The sequence below is a fragment of the Camelus dromedarius genome, chromosome 5, assembly GCF_036321535.1.
Source record: "Camelus dromedarius isolate mCamDro1 chromosome 5, mCamDro1.pat, whole genome shotgun sequence".
Taxonomy (NCBI): Eukaryota; Metazoa; Chordata; class Mammalia; order Artiodactyla; family Camelidae; genus Camelus; species Camelus dromedarius.
The window spans coordinates 14,939,931-14,960,281 of NC_087440.1; the positions used below are offsets into that span (position 1 = coordinate 14,939,931).

The window sequence follows — 20,351 nt, forward strand, 5'->3', positions numbered from 1 at the left end:
TTTGATCGGATAAGTGATGGCAGAGCAGAAACTCAGAATTTCAGAAATTGCAGAAACCTATCATTGGGAAGGATTTACAACTATTAGCTGGGATATGTGACTATCAGATATAGGAAGCCAATTCCTACTGATCCCTAATGTAATAAATGAAGGCCATAAACAACAAGAATGCTGTATGTGGGAAGAATATATTTACATTTGGTGTTTACACAGATAGAATGAGAGGCAGTAAGCCCTTGAAATAAAATTGGTAAATAATTAAGGTAGGAAAAGCTGTAGGAGATAGTTTTGAAATATGCTAATGTTAATGCGTATTTGTGTAGGCACAAAATTTGGTAAAAATTTGTGAGCATCAAAGTGACACTTTTAAGTGACTTTTGGCAAATGGTTTTGGCTAAAGTTGTGGATGAATTTGCCAATTAGAGACTACTGTGGAAGGTCTGAGGTTTTAAGAGTTAGTACTGGCTGTTTATATTTTTAACAAGAATCATAAAATGGAACTAACTTGTCAACAAGAGTTGTACTAGGTCCTGAAATATAACAACATATCTATTTTGAGTAGTTTTATATTTTATCACAAAATACTGACAAAAATGAGTACTACAAGTGACCAAAGTGTCTTAGGTTGGTAATGATTGGAAAAGACCATTATTTCTGGAAAAAAGCTAGATACGCATACTCAAACACTAGATTTTTTTGCTCAGTGATATTTAGGTTTTATGGGTACATCCATATGGGTTGTTTAAATGGTTCTTCTATTGAAATTCCTCCAGGAAAAATAACTGAATGTGCATCTAAAACTCTTTAGCCCCTCTTCTTTCCCCCCTCATTGAAAAGCCTCTCTTAATGCCAGAATCTGTTGGGACTGTAGGACTGGTAGAAGGGACATTAGTAATATCCAGGAAGCAGTGTGGGGGAAGACTCTGAAGGGCTTGGCACAATACTAGTTAGATTGAATTGACTCAGTGGGATCATGAGTTTTTTATGGGAACTTTTGTGGGATTTAGAGCCTTGGTTGGCAAACATGCCAGGTCTACCAGATCTGGCCAAGGCCTATTCTGTATGGCTTTGAGCTGAAAATGGTTCTTACACTTTTTTTTAATGGTTAAAAAACAAAAGAAAATATGTGGCAGAGACAGTATGTAGTCCAAAAAGTAAAATATTTACATCTGGCCCTTTATAGAAAGAATTTGTTGACCCCCCCATTTAGAGGATAGCTGTGCTTCTCTAAGAAGTGGGGAAATTGAAGGAAGCATCAGTTTAAGGGCAAAGGTGTTCCTCTGGGCCCTGATGAGTTGCATATGTTGTTGGAAAATAATTGCAGAGGCAGATTTGAAGAAAGGACTAGAAACCAGAACTGTTTAATAATCCATCTTTAGTGTTTATTTTTTATAAGGCATTATGTTAAACTGAAGGATTTAGAAATCATATGTTGTATCCATTCCTTTACTAGTCCAGGCTCCCATTGCCCCTCTCTAAAACACTGTTTGGTGGCTCTAGCTTACTTTTACTTGTCTGCTTGCCAGATTAGCCTTCCTAAAGAGAGCTCTGATCATTCTGTATGTTAAATGCTGCTTGGGATTTGTTTTCCTTCTGTGTGTAACTATCTCTTAAATTAAAATGTCAGGGAAAATATTTTTATTTACATTTACTAGGAAGATGTAAGCTATGAAAAGTGTATACCTTTGATTCATTTTTATGAGTATTTCAGTTAATAACTATCCAAAGTTTTGCAGGCTAACATTTAGACTTAACTATGGTGTTAGTTCATTGCTGTAGAACAATTAGTTTTGAAATCTATTGATCTGATTCTTCCATCCTTATCTCCACCTGGGTTTAAAAGCTATAGTTAGAGTTGCTTCAGGCAGACTACTGGTGGGAGTAAAATTGGAGAAAGAAAAGAGGAAAAGCTAATACTGGTTAGCAGTAGTTAACTATTAATAACTTTTAGGAAAGATACGTTAGTCCTTCTTCTCTTTCTGTTTTTCTCCATGTTCAGAAAATTATATGCAGAGTGATCACATAGGCATTCCCCTTTTGAGAGTGATTAATATATTTCTACACAGTAGTTTCAAGAAAGATGTAAGAAAGGTGCTTATTTAATGCATATCATCATGAAGTGATTTTGAAATGCTTATCTTAAATTTCTCTTAAAAAGCTGGTAGAGACTTTAGAGCCAGGATAAACTATTAACTGTGTGACTTTGGACAATTTTGTAACTTCTTTGTCTAAGTCTTTGGCCATTCTTTCTCTTTTCTCCTTCTGGAACTCTGATTAAACATACATTTGACCTCCTCATTCTGTTTTACATGTCTTGTAACCCTACCCTACCTTTTAAACAGCTTTATTGTGGAATATTACACAAATTATAGAATTTGCCCTCTGTAAGTATACACATTTGATGGCTTTTTAATAGATTTAGTTTTATAACCACCACAACCCAGTTTTAAACATTCCTATCACATCACAAATTTCCCTTGTGCTTGTTTGCAGTTTATTCTTAATTGTCCTATCAAGAGAAGGAAGATGGGAAAAAAAGAGAATTTAAATTGTACAAGGCTGCATTCCATAGCATATATTTACTCCTATATATTTCCAGGTCTTCCCCCAAGACATTTTCTTATTTTGTCAAGTAGTTGTTATTTAATAGAACTCCTTAGAAACGTCCACTGTATTATAGTTAATAAATGTGCTCATATTGTATTCACCTTTTGCCTATCTTTCATTCCCATTGTAAGCTTTAGGTGTATGCTCATGAACTGCAAATGACTTAGTTAAATAAAAACTAGTTGGTACTAGAGCAATGTCTATTTCCATTATTTCAGTAGGTTATCTGGATATGTTAGATGTGGTCATTGCCATTTGTTTTCAGAAAAGTTCACAGGGAGAAATTCCAAACAAATCTTTGCCTCACTTTTTATTATCTGTCTATGAATTTCATTAATTAATAAACAAACAGCCAGTAAAAATATAATAGTAAGTACAATCACAAATCTACTTTTTTTTTTACAAACCAGTTCCAATTTTTCTAGAGTAGAGAAGCAACCCTTTAAATGACAAATCAGACAGTATAATTTTAGTGCCATCCCTAAATTCTGCATTTTTAAATAATAGGAGCTCAATGAAAAGTTCATGAGTTTAAAGCTTTAGATTAAGTTGGTTTTGATAGAAATTCAACCTCACATTATCATGTGTCAGAGCAGCACTACCAAATGATATTTTTTTTCAACTTACAAACAGAAGTCACATGAATAAATGACTTGTCTTCAGGTCCAGATGCTGTCTGGTTTCAGTGTACTATCATAGAGTGGGAGAAGGGGCCAGAGTAGCAATAATGAACCAGCAGTCTGACACGGCCATATCTTTTGCCTTAGAAAAAAAAAATGGAAGAATAGAGTTGCCATTTACTAAGATGGAGAAGACTTCATGAGAAGTAAGTGTCTGGATGAAAGATGATCTCAGTTCTCAATTTTGGCCATGTTAAGTTTGAGATGCCAGTTAGATATCTAAATGAAGCTGTTGAGTAGGCAGGTGGATATGTGAGCATGGAGTTCAGGGAAAGATCTGACATGGAAACGTAAATTAGAGAGTCATCTAGTGTATTGATGGTAAACTGGGTGTGAGCACTTAAAGAGTGAGTATAATTGGAAAAAGGAAGTCCAAAGTCTGAGTGAATATAATTAAAGAAAGAAGTCCAAAGATTGGGGAGAAGAGGGAAGAATCAGCAAGGAGATAAAAGGAGTGGCCAGTGAAGAGAAAATGAAAACTAAACTAACTGATGAAACTGTTTTAAGAAGATGACAATGATGAATTTTGTTAAATGTTGCTGTTGTATCAATGGAGATGAGTCCTGTAAGTTGACCTTTGGACTCAGAGATTGTCATTAGTGATCTTGTTGAGGCTTATTTCAGGAGAAAGGTTGCCTTGAAAGCCTGAATGGAGTGGGTTTTAGAAAGTGTGGGAAGAGAAGATAAAAGGGAAACAGTTTTTCCAATGATCTTTACTGTAGTTGGAGGCAGAAACGTAGAGTGTTAGCTTGAGGAGCAAGTAGAATCAAGTAAAGTTTGTGGTGTTTATGGAACCTAAAAAAAATGCTGCAGATGAACTTATTTACAAAACAGAAACAGACGTAGACATAGAAAACAAACTTACGTTTACCAGTGGGAGAAGAGGGTGGGAAGGGATAAATTGAGAGTTCGAGATTTCCAGATACTAACTAATATATATATATATAAGATAGATAAACAGCAAGTTCATTCTGTATAGCACAGGGAACTATATTCAATATCTTGTGGCACAGACATATGGTTACCAAAAGGGAAAGGCTGGGGAGAGATAAATTAGGAGTTTGGGATTAGCAGTTACAGACTACTATATATAAAATAAACAACAAGGTCTTACTGTATAGCACAGGAAACTTAAATGCCTTGTAGTAACCTGTAATGAAAAAGAACATGAAAATATATATATATATATATACACACACACACACACACACACATATGTATAACTGAATCACTATGCTGTACACCAGAAACTAACACAACAGTGTAAACCAACTACACTTCAGTTGAAAAAAAAAAAAGGTTCGTGGTGTTTAAAATGGGGAGAATAATAGCATGCTGATGGGAATGAGTTAATAAAGAAGAGGGGGAAATTAAGTGAGAATTGGTGGAGGGTTAGTGAGGGTGTGGAATCTAGGACACAAGAGGAGTGATTGGACTTGAATAGGAACACAGTCACAGGAAGGAACGTGTGGGCAAAGTGGGGATGCATACTCATTGGTGGACAGATGTGATAGAAGTATGTAGACGTCCTCTTCTTGTTGCTTCAGTTTTCTTAGTGAAATGGGAAGTAGGTCATCAGTTGAGAGTTAGAATGGGGAAGGAGGGTTGGAGATTTGAGGAGAGAAGATGGTGTGAAATCATACAAGAGAATGAGAAAATGGACCAGGGAAATACAGTGTGATTGTTGGGTATCATTTAAGGGGCATTTGAGGTTTGTGGTCAGGGTTTTAAAGTGAAACCAGAGGGCATTGTTTTGCTTGTTCTGTAGTCATATTAATAGTACATAAGCCCTTATGGAATAGGTGGGGAATTGGATTGAATCAAGGTTATGTTTGCCGGGTGTATTCCTAGTACAGTAAAGCTAGAGAGATTCCTACTCACCCCCCCACCCCCGCCCCAGAAAGGTATGTGGACAAAGAAGATTCTTCAAAGGAATACCAGACTTTAGTTAGAGTAAGAAAGTGATGGAGAGACTGTGCTAAATGAGCTTTGGCGTGTAGGACATTTTGCTGATGAAGGGACCTAGGTTCCAGAGGGCATCCTGTGGTTTTTGTAACTAGGGGATCATGATATAATTTGCTTCTTACCTATGAGTCGATTTAAAGAACCATTGACCAAGGAAATGGACATTTTGAATGGAGAGAGAACTTTGGAACCAGAATTAGAGGATTCGGGGATAGACTAAGGTTTATGATTAGGAAACGTGATGATTTGCGAGGAACCTGCAAATTTATATATATATATAATTTGGAGGATAGAGCTCAAGGTCATTAATCTACACAGCCCTAATTTATGGAGTTTCCCTTATCTCAATACATAATGCCTCATTCCTTTTTAATCAGTCACACTAGTAGCAGGATACAGAATCTAGGGATCTAGGCAGAAACTTAAGTAGTAGTATAAAAAGTTAATTTTTAAAAATCTTTAAAACTTGAAATAATTTCAGATTCATAGGAACTGAGGGAAATGTGTTAATCTTCCATTATGATCCTAGATTTGTCTTATTCTCCCTATTAATTTTTTGACTTTATGCATTTTGAGACTCTTTGGTTATTCATATTTAAGACTGTTAAGCAATCTGATGAATTAAACATTTGTAATTGTGTAACAGCCTACACTCTACCTGTTGGTGTTGAGCATATTTTTTCCAGTATTCTCTTTCTTTTGTATAGAATTTGCTTAATTTCTTTCTGTCCTTGTGCCATTAGCGATTTTGTGTCATTATACTTTAGGTATTTATCTTAGAAATACAATATAGCTAGGCATTATTTAGTTTTTTTAGTTAAATCTGATAATCATTTTTAATTGGCTTTTAAGTGATCCATTTCCCAGGATGACACTAGCCCTCCTCTGGAGGTTTTTGACTCACAGTGGGAATCTCAAACTTGATTTACCCCTCTCTGGTTATTTAAGCAGCAGTTTCTGCACAGTGCTGTTGATTTAGTAATCTCAATCCACTGGACTTAAATGGAATTATTCCAGTATTTTAGATGTGCTGTCATCTGTAAACATGTAGTACAAATATTTAGTGTATTGAAAAAAATTAAATAGTGTAGAACTATTGCTTTCTGTGCATTTGTCATTAAATTATTTTCTTGTAATATTAGTGGATTAATTTATAAACCATCTTTTAAAACTTTGTCTTTTAGTCCCAGAAGTCCTGGATAGAAAGCACTTTGACCAAGAGGGAATGTGTATATATTATACCAAGTTCCAGAGACCCTCACAGGTAAGCATACTTCTTTCTTGCTGGGTTCTTCTAGAAACTTATATGTAAGTTATACTGCTATTTATTTATTAAAAACCAAAATTAAAATTATTGGTAGTTACTGTTAATTTTTGTGCTTACTGTTAATTATTCTTTTAAGATTAGGAAAAGGAGACATCATTAGCAAGATATCAGTATTATGGAGTTCTTAATGACATTTCACAACATAAAATCTCTTCAGAGTGTTCATCCATCCCATCACATCATACCTAGTATATTACAAAGACAAGACAGTTTAGGCTCTCTTTTTAATTGATTCACTGATATTGAGAACTTAAAAATATGTTTGTGTATCTGTTTATTGGGCATCTATTAAGTACCCAACACTATGGTTTATGCTGAAGAAACACTGTGAATCTAATAGTTGCTGTTTTTGTTTGCCAAAATATAGCTGTAGATCAGCACCTACTGGAAAATCTATTATCAGAAATATTGTAGGCATCTCTGATTATCTTTTGTTCTTCAAAATGGCTTTGATAATAGAAAAAAATTTAAGTAAAGAATATTAGCTTAAATTCAAGAAAAAGTTGACCTCTTGAAGTATTTATTGAAGCAATGTTTTTCCTAAAATTTTTCTGTTTTCTGAGACCTAAAAATAGAAAAACCTTAAAGGAGTAAATCAAAAACACAGTTATTTCATAGCCTACGGAGCATCTCTCTTCACAGTCACTTAGGAAAAATTAATTGACAAAGGCATTTACAAGATTTTTTAATCTTACCTTTCCTGTTTCCTATCAAACCTTGTTCTCTACGCAGTTACCTTCTCTGCAACTTTTACTTCCATTTGATATATGGCCCTTATAAAAATATAGCCAAATAATTATTCTTTTATTAATTGATGTATTTTAAATTATAGCACCTATCATTGTTATTGTCCATAGTGGGTTGAATAGAATTTCTAAACCTTTTGTTACATTACATTAATCTGCTATTTGAATTCCACATTTCTCTTTAAACCCTGGCCCCCAAGCCCCGGCCAAAAGCCTAATTTGAATATATCTCTCACTCAAAGAGATTTCCACTAGGAGAGTAGTGTGCATGATCAATTTTGGAAACTTTTGAGAATCTGGAAGTTTGCTCAGTACTCAAGAGTTTAAATACATGAAGACAGTTGTCATTAAAATAAAATTTTGGTGCAGTTATTTTTAATCTTTACTCAACGCATAGCTTTTGTTTTAAATTATTGCTACATTCAGTCTATATGTAAAATATATCTACTTCTTAATAAAATGTTAATTATATTTTTCATAATAAGATATTTTACAAGAATGGTGGTTAATATTCTGTTAGTGTATGTACCACAATTTCACTATTGGACATTTGAGTTGTTTCCATTTTTAACCATTATAAATTAAAATAGATCATAATGAAGATCTTAGTGGATAAAACTTCTTTTGTATTTAAAGTTTGTTCTCACTTAGTATATGTAATGCCAAAAAGTTTTCCAAAAGGATTAAAGAATGTGCATTATCACCAGTAGTGATGAGAATGCCTGAATATTGAATATAACATTTTTCATCATCTTCAAGAAAAAATGATGAGTATAAAATAGTATATGTTTTTAATTTGCATTTATTTCATTACTATTGAGAAAACGTTTTTATTTTCTTTAATAATCCCTCACTTTCTGGTAATTTCTGTAAATATCTTTTTAGATCATTTAAATAGATAACCTAATGTTTCTTCCAATCATTATTCTATGATTTATTTGAATTTCTTACTAATTATTAAAGATTTGTTTTGTTAAAGGTAGCATCACATTTCTTAACCAGAGAGCATAAATGACATTTCCCGGGTCACATGGCTAATCATAAAGATGGGGTTAGAATTTAGGTCTCCTTAGTTTAGTGTTCCAGTTCTAAAATAAGACTCTCTTGTTCTTTCATTGAGAGAAAATTATGGTTTTGCTTTATTAAAACATAGATTTTATTATTATTGAGTTTATTTACTATAATTTTGTTAATTTTACTTTGCAGTAGAAATAATACAAGTTCTCATTAGGTGTTAAATCTCAAGCTGTTACTAAATCTGTTACTAAAACTGTTCTTAAGATCCTTGGCTATAGTCATCCATATGAGGCATATTTTATGAACACCGTTAGCTGGTCATTTCTACACTAGTTGAATTTAAAATTAATTTTATATGAGTAGGTTAATACATCAGTTTACAAGGTACCAAATTTGTAAGTGAAAGTCTCCATTCTACCACTGTGCCTTGTCTATAAGCTCCGCTTCCTAAGGGAAACTGATGTTACCTATTCCTTAGAATCCCTTCCAGAAATAGTTAGATACAGTCTTTGCATTTCCAAGGAGATGTGTTTATTCCTTCCTCTCCCCTTTTAAATACTTACTGTTTAGCCTATTGTGTTTGTTAACTTGGCAATAACCACTTTGTTGTTAATTATTGCATCCTTTTAAATTGTATGTCTGGATCATAATTTGTTTTGGTAGTCCTTTATTGATGGACATTCTGGTTATTCTGTTACCTTTTATTATCAGAAAACAAATGCTGTAGTGAATAACCTTGTAAATTAATCATTCTACACATATGCTACAGATATTTTTTAGACTATACTTTTAGTACTAGAATTAGAGTTTGAGAAGGAGTCTGCATTTTTTATTTTGATAAGTATTGCCAGATAGCTCTCCATGGAGAGATGATCAGTTTACTTTCCCACCAGCAGATATGAGACTACTTTTGTCTGTATTCTCACCAAGATATTGTCTTAAAAGATTAAAAGAATTTTTTTATAATCAAATGCCTTTTCGTATGCATTTTTTTTTTTTACTGTGACTTACCTGTTCATATATTGTTCTATATTGATTTGATGACGCTCTTTCTGTATTAAGAAAGCTAAACTTTTGTCTGTCAGTATTTTTCTCAATTTATCTTTAGACTTTATTAGTGACATATTTTTGCCACATAAAAATGTTATATATTTATGTCGTTAAATCTATAAGTCTTCTTACAGTTTCTGGATTTTGTGTCACAGGTAATTGTATTTGAAATATGAAAACTATATGAATTTTAAAAATGAGTCATTTGAATGTATACATTAAGGTATAAATGATCTATGGTAGCTGCTGAGAAATTTAAGTATATAATGTTCCTTTGTTCTGCACTTTTATGTGGATTTTTATATAGGTTAGTTTAAACTAAAACAGATGTTTTTTCCTTTGAGTAATAAATTTACCTTGTTTTATAGATGCCTTCCAGGATGTCAAATTTGTCAGCAACTCGTCAGGTGGGTTTCATAGCATAAATCTGTTACTCAAATTTTGAAAAATAAAATAATAAATTAAAAAATGTTAAGTTAAAATTGGGGTAAAATTTACTAGCCATTATATTTAAGAGTTACTTTACTCAGACTTGGGAAGTGAAGGATCAGACAAGGCTGCTTGAAACTTGAGTGAAAATACCTGAGCAGAGTTCTAAAGTTGTATGTGAATTAACTGGGTAAAAGTTGAAGGAAAGGGATTTTAGGCAGAGAGAACAGAATGTGGGAATGCCTGGCAATGAGAGTGGTTATGGTTTTGTCAGGAAACTGTAGAATGTAAGATGGTTATTGGAGAGATCTGAGTCTAGAGAAGTAAGTAGGGCCAGATCATTTAAGCTCTTCATATATCATGCCACACGGTTTTGATTTCATGTTAAAAGGGTATTATATAGGGAAGTAACAGACTCAGATTTTCTTTTTTTTTTCCTCAATAAAAGCAGTTGGCATTTTGAGTAGAATGAATTGGGAGAAAAGAATAGTTTGGAATGTTATGGAGTAATTCTGGTAGAAAATGAGAGCCTAAATTAAGATACTGGCTATGGTGATGAAGAGAAGTAGGCATGTTGAAGGGATTAATCAGATAAGCTCAGTAGATTTGGTGGATGTGTAGAGAAAGGGAAGATTTGCAGATGGGACCTAAATTTTTTACTTAGGCAGCAAGTAAATAGTAATGTTGTTCTTAAGATCTGATGAAGGAATGTAAGAGGAAGATGAGAAGGTCTTTGGTTGCTAGGCTAGGAACAAAAGTGCACAGAATGAGTTCATTTAGATATATTAAGTTGTTTTACCATCTCCAGTCCTATTCATTTCTTTCTCTACATGGGAAGTTCCATCTGGTGTCTTTCCATTCAGGCTGAAGAGCTTTCTTCAACATTTGGTATAATGCAAATATGCTGGAGATGAATTTTCTCAGCTTGGTTTATCTGAAAATATGTTTATTTCACTCTCATTTTGAAGGATATTTTGAAGGGTTGACAGTTTTCTCATTCCAGTGCTTTAAAAATACCATCATATTGTCTTTTAGCCTTGTTTCTAGTGAGAATTCAGCTGTCATTAGTGTAGTTGTTCTTCTGTGTGTTAAGGGTCTTTTTTCCTCCAGCTATTTAAAATATTTTTTCCCCTATAATTTTGGTTTTCAACAGCAGGTCTATAATGTACCTAAGAGTGGTTCTCATTGCAGTTATTCTTCTTGCATAAATATCTACAAGTTCATATTTTTCACCAAATTTAGAAGTTTTTAGCCATTGTTTCTTAAAATGCTTTTCTGCCCTATTCTCTGTGTGTCTTCCCTCTGAGACTAGTTATACATAAATTAGATTACTTGGTGTTTTCCACAGATCACTGAAGCCCTGTTTTATTTTTATTTGATTAAAAATTTTTTCCACTTATCAAATTAGATCATTTTTATTCATCTGTCTTCTGGTTCACTAACACTTATTTCTGCAATTTCCAACATGCTGTTTTGCCCATCCAGTAGGAGGTAGAATCCCCAAACTAAATTTAGAAGACTATATTATCAAATACTAATGTATTTGTACTGTTTTAATGCTATGGTGAAGGTATTAATTTATTGATATTCTCAAACCAAAAAGTCAGATTATTTTCACGCTCTTCATTGGTTCATTCATTTTAGTACGTTTTTCACTGACTAATTTTTGAAAGTTCTTTTCAAAATTTCCTTGTTTTCCTTTAGGTGTTTTTGTGGTCGCTTGGTCAAGCAACATGCTTGTTTTACTGCAAGTCTTGCAATGAAATACTCAGATGTGAAATTGGGTGACCATTTTAATCCGACATTAGAAGAGTGGTCCGTGGAAAAGCATACAGAACAGAGCCCAACGGATGCTTATGGAGTCATAAATTTTCAAGGGGGTTCTCACTCCTACAGAGCTAAGGTATGTCACGTATTTGAGTTTTTAACTTCATTTATCTGGTTATCTAAATAATGCACATTTATTATCTGACATTTTATGTAATGTGTCAGAAAATTAGTCTCAGTCATTTCTTTATATTTTAAAGTTCTTTGTATAAGTGAATACAAATAGAGTTGTTGTATCTTGCTGAATTGAACCTTTTATCATTATGAAATACCTCTCTCGTTATTTTTGTTGACAAAATCTGCTTTTTCTGAAATCATTTAACTTTCTTCCCTTTTACTTTTCAACTTTTCAATATTATTTCTTTTCTTCCTTATTAGCATCTTACTTACACATTCTTTTTCTATTATTTATATTAATCTTATAATAAACACTATAAAATGCATGTTTAGCTTGTTAATATTATAAATTAGTACTTTTCCTGCTTCCTGGACAGTGCAAGAACTTTTAGAATATTTGTGACTACATTTATTTCCCTCATAACTTATGTGCGTTTGTTGGCATGAATTTTACTTCTTTGTGTATTTTAAACCTCCAAAACATAATTACTTTTCACTTAGACTTAGCAACTTGATTTGAAAGCAGTGTCAAGTGGTGGGTCTGTCTCTCCAAGTTTTTCTACTCTCTTGAATCCTGATCCCACAAGTTCTCACTGCTTTGGTAGCTCTCTCATGCCTTAACACAGATGTTATTTATCTATCTTCTAGTTTCCCTAGTTCCCAGGGGCAGAGATAGTCTAAAACGACTCAGTCCATCACTGTTGGAAATGGAATTCCTCATTTATTCCTAACATAATCTTTAAAAAAAAAAAAAAAGTGTTAACTTTAGATTGTTTTCCAAACACTACTTAATGTACCCGAGTATAACAATGAGTTAAACAAAAGTAATGTGGAAAGACTTAGTATAGAACATATCTCATTACAAATCATTCTTAAGGGACCCTTCTCAGTTTCATATTCTGTGATATTTTGGGATGTTTTTCATTTGCGTTTGATCTCTATTTGTGAAGAAATGGGCAATATGTTGTTTTGCAAAGAACCCCTATTGGAGAGGATTAAAACTATTTTTCTTTCAACATCTGAATATTTTAGATTTCTTATGAGCTAAATCATAGGTGCTTTAGAAAAATAAAATAAATTGAAGTAATCATAGCAAGTAAGTTTTGTGGTGTCACTTAACAGAAATAATTTTTTAAAAATCTTTCAAACCAGAAGAGGTTATTCCACAGATGTGATAGCTTATTTCCTGTAGAGTGATTTTTCAAAAATTAAACTGCTGAATCCATCTGAGCACCTTATAATACTAAGCAAAATTTATTATTTTCAGTAATTTGTGAATCAAATCCACAATTAATTCCAGTGAAGAAAACAGTCACTTATATTAAAAATATCTTTGTTATTTTGTCACATGGTTGCAATTCTGTTATAAATGGATTAGGTCATTGATAAAATTTTCAAACAGATCATTTATTATTTGCCTCTCTTAGAAAGTAGCAAGAGTTGTAGAAGCCTACATGTTTTCACCATTCTTCTCTCATTTTCCCTTTTTCCTATCATCGTACCTATCCTTAACACTTTTTCACTGGATTCTCATAGTTAAACAAAGCTGTAAATACTATGGATAAATCTATAAATCAAATGAATGGTAATTAGGTTTATATAAAAACAGAGAGTAACGCATTTAAAGTAATAAAATTTGTATTATGATACTGATGAATGTTCAATTTTTTTAAAAATCTTTTTTAGTATGTGAGACTATCATATGACACCAAACCTGAAGTCATTTTACAACTTCTCCTTAAAGAATGGCAAATGGAATTACCCAAACTTGTTATTTCTATACACGGGGGAATGCAGAAATTTGAGCTTCACCCACGAATCAAGCAGTTACTTGGAAAGGGTCTTATTAAAGCTGCAGTCACAACTGGAGCCTGGATTTTAACTGGAGGAGTAAACACAGGTAATGTGTTTATACCAATTTTCTTTGGTGTGTTTGTAAATTTTTCATAATATCAATAAAATATTTGAAATAATAGTCAACACTGAATATAAATATATTCAGTTCTTCTGTTAAGTAATCTACAGTTTCTAAGTTTAAATGCTAACTGTAAAAGTATTTGATTTTCATTTTTTCTTTTAAAAAAAATAATATGCTTTATGGCAGGAGTTGTCAGACTATATCCTATTCCCAAAATATAGCCTACTCCTTTTTTTTGTAAATAAAGGTTTATTGGAGCACAGCCGCACTCATTTGTGTTTGTATTGTTTTGTATTGTACTTTTATGCTACAACTGCAGAGATGAATAGTTGTGACAAAGACTATATGCCCTGCAAAACCAAGTATTTACTATTTGGCCCTTTACAAAAAAGGTTGCTGACCCCACTGTAGAGCATAGTCTTATGCCTGTCACTTTGTGACTACTGGTAAATTGATAGAAGAATGGCAATCTATTTCCTAGACAGTGTAAAAAGTAGCTTTGAAAATTAGCTTTTAATATACTATAATCTTTCAATCTAAGTCTTCCCTGTCACATATACAGGTTGGATATAAGGAAGGCAAATTTAATATCCAAAGTAAAACATAATTATTTTGCAAAAATCTAATACATTATCAACAACTGTTTTTTAAACTTCATTGTGTGTCAGACATTCTTCTGGCTACTGAAAATATATCATTCCACAAAACAAAATATTTACATTCATGGAGCTTATATTCTAGTGGAGAAGATGTAGCCAACAGATAACTAAATGTATAATATATTAAGTGATAAGTGCTATGGAGACACATAAAATATAGAGGAGGGATAGTGAGGGATAGTCAAGGGGGATTCGTTGATAAGGTGACTTTTGAGAAGAGATGGAAGGAAATGAGGGGAACAAGAGAAGTATAACGTAGGGCAGAGCTTTTAAAGTAGACGAAACAGCAAATGGTGGAATAGTAATAAAGTCCAGTATAGTGAGTAAAGAGTGCTAGGTGATGAGGTCAGAAAGTTGTGGGTTGTGGCGGCAGGGCTGGGATGGGGTGGTGTGGTGAATATGAATAGCAGGGGCAATAGGCAGATCATTACTTAAGGCCTTGTAGGCCATTGTAAGCACTTTGGCTTTTATTCTGAGTGAGAAATGGGAGATTTTAAGCAGAGTTGACTAGAGCAAAAATTACTTGCATGGTGATTTGAAAATAGAGTGTAAACAGGCAAGGCAGCCGTTAGAAGATCAGTGAAAAGGCTGTTTTCATAATCCACATGAAGGATGAGCTCTAACGGCTTACAAAAATCAAAATGAGTGATGTGTTTGCTAGGGCTGCCGTAACAAAATACCACAGATTGGGTGGCTTAAAACAAAAGAAAAAAATTTATTTTATTACAGTTCCAGAGACCCAAAATCGGGATGGTAGCAGGTTTGATTCCTCCTGAAGCATCTCTCCTTGACTTCTGGATGGCCACCTTCTCACTGTGTCCTTTTGTGGCCTTTCCTCTGTTTATGTGCATCCCTGGTATCTCTTTTAAAAGTGTCCAAATTTTTCCTTATTATACAGGCACCAGTCAGATTGGATTAGGACTCACCCTAATGACCTCATTTTCACATGATAACCTAAAGGACCTGTTTCCAGAAATAGTTACATTCCAGGGTACTGGGATTAGGATTTCAACATAAGAATTTTGGGGAGGATACAGTCCAGCCTACAGCCTATAACGAGTTATAATGAGTTATGTGCTCTTTGGAATTATCTTTTCTACTTTTCTCCCAATTTTTGACTCAGTTGGAAAACTTTTATAGTTGTTTTTTTCATTTGTGTATATTTTGCTTATAGTCCTGAGCCATACTTTTCTTTTTTTTAGATGATGTATAGAGCATTAACAAAAAACTACAGTTACATGAGGAATCTAAGAGAGGACTAGGCCTAACAACATGGTAAAAGTTAGTTTTACATGTATTTCAGGCAGTTGTAGTGATTTGACCTTGTGGGTTTTTTGGGGTTTTTTTCTTTTTTGTCCTTGTGTTTTCTTTTGTGAGTTTGTCGTTTGGACTTTGTTGCCTTTTATCTTGTATGTGTAAAGAAAAATATCACAAATTGTAGTGTTACAGATTAAGCACAGGATTGTTCTGAACACAATAAAGACTTTCATATAAAGTGAGTTAAATTTTGTATGAACAGGTGTGGCAAAACATGTTGGTGATGCCCTTAAAGAACATGCTTCCAGATCATCTCGAAAGATTTGCACTATCGGAATAGCTCCATGGGGAGTAATTGAAAACAGAAATGATCTTGTTGGGAGAGATGTAAGAGTGCTTATTAAAATTTCTTATATTTGAATTTATATGTAAAAAAACTTAGAGCAACAATAGTGTGAAGTCAACTTAAAATGCTCATAATCATGCCACAATCCTTTCAGAAATGCAGTCATAGGTGTAAATAATTGTGTCATTATATTGCTAGTACCTTTTGAAACAGCCCTATAGCTATTTCATGTGTTTTCCATATCATGCCAGTCTTTGTAATTAAACTGTTAGTGACTGTATGACATTAAGAATTAATTGTATTATCACTAAGGGTGGTAATCAAATGCTGGTGTTTTATTAGAGTAGGTTAAAGACATGTGAATTGGTCATAGATATTTATCAAGAGATTATTAAAAAGAATTACTAAATTATAATGCCTAACTTTCAAGTACAATTAAATTTCTGATATCAATTTTAAAGATTCTTCTTATGGCTGAAAAAATAGCAATATAACATTTGATTGCTTTTATTCAGTGTCCTTTATATATTGCATTTTATTCACTAGTAACCTAATAGTTTATTCAAATTGTTTATTTGTTACCTCTTCTTTTGCATGGGATGATGAAATATTGTATATTTTGCAGTAAGAGCCAAAATATAATTGTATGGCTTAGCCTATTATTGAATAATCTTCAGCCACTTTAAAGCTTATGCTTTTTGATATATAAATTTTTTCCTTTCTTTTTCTTTTTTTTTTTTTAACAAATAACTATAAGAACAGCTCTATCTTCCCTCTTCCCCCCAGAGCAACTAAAACCAACTAAAAGGAGGGTGTCACCTGGGGGTGATATGTTCTTTTACATTTTCTATTTGTTGACATGCATAAATAGAATTTTCCTCCTCCTTGCCTTTACAGATTATTTCAAAATTTATTTTTGCTTTACATTACATTATATTTAATCCTGCCCACTAACTCATGTTTGCTGTCGTTTAGGTGATTGCTCCTTATCAAACCTTATTGAACCCTCTGAGCAAACTGAATGTTCTGAATAATCTACATTCGCATTTCATATTGGTCGATGATGGCACCGTTGGAAAGTATGGAGCAGAAGTCAGACTGAGAAGAGAACTCGAGAAAACTATTAATCAGCAAAGAATTCATGCTAGTAAGGGAATTTATAAATTTGCTATTGTTGAAATTATTCTGAATTGTGTTAAAAGTGAGCAACATTCTAAAAAAGGTGGAAATTGTTTGAAACACTCACTTCCTTATGTAGCAGGATAATATACAAAAGAACCAAGAATGACTGACTTTACACAAAATAAAATGACCTAGGAAAGGAAGTCTGAGCTAAATAGGGTCCTTGGATATCAAGGCCAAAGCCACAAAGTTTCGTTGGAAGCTTTGCTGCTATTGTAAACTCATTGCTGCTCAAGGAATTCAAAATACTCTTACTGTGTGATATATTCCAATACATGACTTTGAAATTCAAGATTGAAAAAAAAATACTGTGAAGAAAGAATCACCTTGCTTAAAGTTTGTAACACGAGTAGGCATCACTCTTTGGTAGATATATCTTAAAAGTTGATATTCTTGACACTGGTCTTCCTTTCCAACCATAGCAAACTTTTTGGTTCAACATCTAGATTTTTATTTCAGAAAGGAGAAATTTTGTAATTTTAGGATACCAAGAAGGTGAGCTCTATGACAAAGTGAAATAGAAATACAAATTGTGGAACAGTATATTCAAATTAAGATGGAGTCATAGCATTTCCTAAAAATTAGTGATGTCTTAGAATCCTCCCTTTACCTACATTTTGGATTCTTTCAGTGCATTGCAAGTTATCATAAAAACAAAACTTGGTATTCACTAAATGTTTTCTGTTACTTTTGTAGAGATTTTGAATTTTATTGATGAGTTCTGTTTATATAATCCTGACTGTGTCATGAATTACTTTTTTAAAATATGTTTTTTATCAAAATATAGTCAGTTTACAATGTTGTGTCAATTTCTGGTGTATAGCATAATGCTTCAGTCATATAGGAACATACATATATTCATTTCCATGTTCTTTTTCACCATAGGTTACTACAAGATACTGAATATAGTTCCCTGTGCTATACAGTATAAACTTGTTGTTTATCTATTTTACATATATTAGTTAGTATCTGCAAATCTCAAACTCCCAATTTATCCCTTCTCACACCCTTCCCCCCTGGTAAACATAAGTTTGTTTTCTATGTCTGTGAGTCTGTTTCTGTTTTGTAAACAAGTTCATTTGTCTTTTTTTTAGATTCCACATATAAGTGATACCATATGGTATTTGTCTTTCTGGCTTACTTCACTTAGAATGACATCCTCCAGGTCCATCCATGTTGCTGCAAATGGCATAATTTTATTATTTTTTTTATGGCTGAGTAGTATTCTGTTGTATAAATATGCCATAGCTTCTTTATACAGTCATTTGCCGATGGACATTTAGGTTGTTTCCATGTCTTGGCTATTGTAAATAGTGCTATGAACATTGGGGTGCATGTGTCTTTTTGAATTAAGATTTCCTCTGATTATATGCCAGGAGTGGGATTGTTGGATCATATGGTAAGTCTGCTTTTAGTCTTTCGAGGAATCTCCATACTGTTTTCCATTATGGCTGCACCAAACTACATTCCTACCAGCAGTGTAGGAGGGTTCCCTTTTCCCTACAGCCTTTCCAATATTTATCATTCGTGGACTTTTGAATGATGGCCATTCTGACTGATGTGAGGTGAACCTCATTGTAGTTTTGATTTGCATTTCTCTGATAATTAGTGATATTGAGCATTTTTCATGTGCCTTTTGGCCATTTGTATGTGTTCACTGGAGAATTGCTTGTTTAGGTCTTCTACCCATTTTTGGATTGGGTTGTTTTTTTCTTATCAAGTTGTATGAGCTGTTTTTATATCCTGGAGATTAAGCCTTTGTCAGTCTCATCTTTTGGAAATATTTTCTCCCATTCCGTAGGTTGTCTTTTTGTTTTGCTTATGGTTTCCTTTGCTGTGCAAAAGCTTGTAAGTTTAATTAGGTCCCATTTGTTTATTTTTGCTTTTATTTCTATTGCTTGAATAGATTGCCCCAGGAGAACATTACTGAGAGATTTATGTTGGATAATGTTTTGCCTATGGTTTTTTCTAAGAGGTTTATAGTGTTTTGTCTTATGTTTAAGTCTTTAAGCCATTTTGAGTTTATTTTTGTGTTTGGTGTGAGGGAGTATTCTAACTTCATTGATTTACATGCAGCTGTCCAGTTTTCCCAACATCATTTGCTGAAGAGAATTAATTTCTATATTAATGTCTCAATGCATTTGGAATCAGAAGTACACATTTTAAAAATGATTAAATACATATATAAGTTCAATTCATGCAATATTAAAAAGAAAACTAAAAAGTGAGTTAGTGTTTTAATTTTTTGTCAAGGGTTCAATTAGTGAAATATACAAAACAATTACTACTTTTCAGTGAATATGTACATTCTAGTGTGCCCTTAGTTATACATTGGATTTTCTAACTTTGTTATTTAGAACAGACTTAAGCCAGTGTAAAAGTAATTTATTCAGTATTTATTTTATTTATGCCAGACTAGAATCATGTTGAGTACTTAAAATTATGTCAATATAGTCTTGGAAGAAATTATTTTTTGGCTTTTTATTTATATTTTGGTTTTGATTGAGTAAAAAATAAGATTAAGTTACTGAATTTTGCCCAATATCATAATATTTTACCTTTTTTTAGGAATTTGTCAGTGTGTCCCTGTTGTGGCACTTATATTTGAGGGTGGGCCAAATGTTATCCTCACAGTTTTAGAATACCTTCAGGGAAGTCCTCCTGTTCCAGTTGTCGTGTGTGAAGGAACAGGCAGAGCTGCAGATCTACTAGCATATATTCATAAACAAACAGACGAAGGCGGGTAAGTATATGATTATGTGATATTTTTAGTAATTTTATGTGAAAAGGCTTGTGGTTTTTAGAATATTAGATTCATTTCAGTGTTTTATGAATGTGAAAATACCTTGTTAAGTCTTGAGGAATTAGCGTATCTGATACATTATTGGAATGAATTAAAATGTAACAATCTTTGTAGTACACAATTTTGCAAGATCTGTTAAACATACAGAGGCACCTATCTTTTGATCCAGTAGTTCTATTTCTGGTAATTGTTCCTGCAGATGTACTTGTATACATGTGAAATAATGTATATAAAGTTTATCGTAACAGTGTGGTTTGTAATAGTAAAAGATTGGAACCTAATAAACATGTATCAAGTAGACTAGATAAACAAATGATGGTGCATTTGCACAATGAAATAATTTGTGGTTGAGTAAGGTTGTATCTGTATACCAGATTTGAGAAGATTACCAAAATATAATGGGAAAAGGAAGATGTAGAGT

The 20,351-nt window shown here is 33.0% G+C and overlaps 1 protein-coding gene across 1 annotated transcript in view; it reads left to right on the top strand.

Moving 5' to 3' along the window:
• The window catches only part of LOC135318496 (transient receptor potential cation channel subfamily M member 7-like), a 30,839-nt gene extending 10,965 nt beyond the window's left edge, over positions 1–19,874 (top strand). The window contains exons 2-8 of the mRNA XM_064485609.1: positions 6,437–6,516; positions 9,761–9,799; positions 11,526–11,724; positions 13,452–13,665; positions 15,862–15,986; positions 16,921–17,092; positions 19,696–19,874. Of these exons, the coding sequence (XP_064341679.1) occupies positions 6,437–6,516; positions 9,761–9,799; positions 11,526–11,724; positions 13,452–13,665; positions 15,862–15,986; positions 16,921–17,092; positions 19,696–19,874 (1,008 nt within the window). The remainder of the gene's footprint in view (positions 1–6,436; positions 6,517–9,760; positions 9,800–11,525; positions 11,725–13,451; positions 13,666–15,861; positions 15,987–16,920; positions 17,093–19,695) is intronic.
• The last annotated feature ends 477 nt before the right edge of the window (positions 19,875–20,351 follow it).